The following is a 2,500-nucleotide window of genomic DNA, read 5'->3' on the forward strand; positions in this document are numbered from 1 at the left end:
GATGGTAGAAACTGCCAGATCTGATTACATCAGAAAACTGTTAGCAACAAATAAGAAAAACCCCAAAGTGTGGTTTGACACGATTAATTCTCTCGTGTCTCCTGCTCCTCAAATCACGCCTGTCTTCTGTGAAGCTGACAGCAATGCATTGTTGAGATTTTTCATTGACAAAATTAAATTGATCAAAGACAAAATCTCTCCCCCTTTGTTTGGAACCCCTACTGTCTCTGAGCCCATCTCCTCCTCTTGGTCTTCCTTCACTGCTGTATCTTTGGAGATATTTCGGCACTAGTGAACAAGATGAAAACCTCCTCTTGCTCAGATGACGTCCTTCCTTGTAGGCTTTTTATCAAAGTATTTGATGTATTTGGCCCCGGGGCCATTTCTCCGATCCTTAAAACTCTTCACTGGCTTCCAGTTTCTTTCAGTATCAACTTTAAAATTCTGTTTCTATTCATGGTCAGACCTTCCATCAGTGATCTGATCCAGCCTTACACCCCAGCTCGGGCTCTGAGGTCTGTGGATCAGAATCTACTGACGGTTCCACGCACACGGCTCAGGACCAGAGGAGAGAAATCTTTTCAGGCTGTTGCTCCTAAGCTTTGGAACGATCTTCTCTCTCTTTGCGCTTGATGATCTACTGACTCCTTTAAGAAACATCTTAAGACGTTTCTATTTGTTCAGGCTTTTCCTTGATTTTCTGGAACTCCTGTTGTGTTCTCAGTTTTATCTTGATCTTTAAAGTATATACTTTATTGAATATTGTTTTGATTGTTTAAGTGCTTTGTGACCCTGGTCTGGAAAAGCTCTATATAAATAAAAATTACTTACTTACTTACTTATATATTTAAAACAAAAGCAGAAGTAAAAACACAGTAGATGCACCTGATGAACAGTTAAGGTTTAATATTGTTGACTTTTAGACTACGATTGCGTTCTTTTCTACTTTCTATTTATAGAAACTTTGTTCTTGTTCTTGTTTTTATGAATTATCGTCTGTAGTGCTGTGTCTACTTGTAAAAACAATAAAGTTCTATCCATCTATCCATCCCTCCCTCCCTCCGTCCATCCAAAATCTATGAGGATTATTTACGCAGTCATTGTGTTGTTTTGTCATCAAGTTAGTTTTCATTCGTTTGTGTTTGTTTTGAATGTTTGAACCGTGAGTGAGTCTCTGAGTGTCTTCTGGTCCTGCAGCTCCGTGGGTCTCGCCAAAGCCGCTCTGGAGGCCATCAACGGATTCAACCTGTTCGGGAACCAGGTACTTTGAATAATTCATTGAGCGTCTCACGCGAGTCCTGCCGGCGTCACGTGACGACGAGGGTCGTCCTAGATTCTCGCGTCGCTCTCCAGAGATCAGTCGAGACGAAGTCTGTGTGAAGAATCTCTCGCTTCTTCCCGCCTGGGTTCCAGAAATGGGCCACGATGGCTCATTTAACGTCGTATTTTTAATTTGCGTCTTCTGTGTAAGAGTCCCCGTTCGCATCGATCACCTGAGAAGCAGCGACGACCTGGATTCAAACTTATTTGGATCTCACGCGTCACGACACGTCTTTTCTGCTCCACACTGTGTTGATGCTGCGTCGATACTGTGTCGCTGAAGACTGACACCTGCTGGACGTCACGAGTCATTACAAGCAGCTCAGGCTGTCACTGCTTTGATGACGTTGTATTTACAATAATATCATTTAAGTCGTTGTATTTCATGGTCGGACGAGCCGGTGGAAAAGAGACGTTCACTCCAGCGACTCCCTCGACGACCTGATCTCAGAGGAGGTGGATTTATTCAAATAATTCTGTCGAACAGATTCGACATATAACCTGCAGAAAAAACATGAATAGTTAATACTCGCTTTTTAAATGAATTTGAATAAAAACAGACCAAAGGAACACTTTGAGAGGAAACAGGAAAATTAAAAGAAATACTTTATTTTCTGATACCACAAAGTCGTCCCTCGCGGTGCAAAGCTTTATTTTATTATTGATTCAAACTGTTTCTATGCCAACGATCCGCGATCAGTTCTGCAGAAGCATCGCGTTAATGGATGCAAGTCCTTTTAAAGGTCACTTAATGTTGAAAACTCTCTCGTGACTTATTCACATGTTGTAAAATGTTGTTAAAGTCTTCAAAATGCAGTAGTTCATTCATAATGAATGAAGTTTTGAAGTTATTACTGAATAAAGTTCTCGTCTGAAATCTCACCAAACGAGAAATGAAACATTGTGACATCACTCTGGTGCAGGTGTCCTCCCCTAGAAGCACTAAATCGGTTTAGAACCTACATGTTAATACATTAAATAAATATTTATGTAAACATAGTAAGAGTTACTTCTGCCTTTAGCTGTTTTTCTAATGTGTACATTAAGCAGCAAACCTTATTTTTATTATTCCTTTTTAATGTACAAAACGGGAATTTTAAGGGGTAAGTTTGAAATTGACGTGAGTCCTTGAATGCAAATTGTGTTTTTTGTGACCAATCAGAACAGAGTGGGCGTGGCT

General features: G+C 40.4%; 1 protein-coding gene across 3 annotated transcripts in view; it reads left to right on the forward strand.

The window, feature by feature from the left end:
- phkb (phosphorylase kinase, beta) overlaps positions 1-2,500 on the forward strand; it is a 133,334-nt gene that overhangs the window by 51,389 nt on the left and 79,445 nt on the right. For all 3 annotated transcript variants that reach the window (XM_087793017.1, XM_087793016.1, XM_087793018.1), the window contains one exon: positions 1,198-1,261. In XM_087793017.1, the coding sequence (XP_087649143.1) occupies positions 1,198-1,261 (64 nt within the window). The remainder of the gene's footprint in view (positions 1-1,197; positions 1,262-2,500) is intronic.

The sequence above is a fragment of the Callionymus lyra genome, chromosome 6, assembly GCF_982586985.1.
Source record: "Callionymus lyra chromosome 6, fCalLyr1.hap1.1, whole genome shotgun sequence".
Lineage (NCBI taxonomy): Eukaryota > Metazoa > Chordata > Actinopteri > Syngnathiformes > Callionymidae > Callionymus > Callionymus lyra.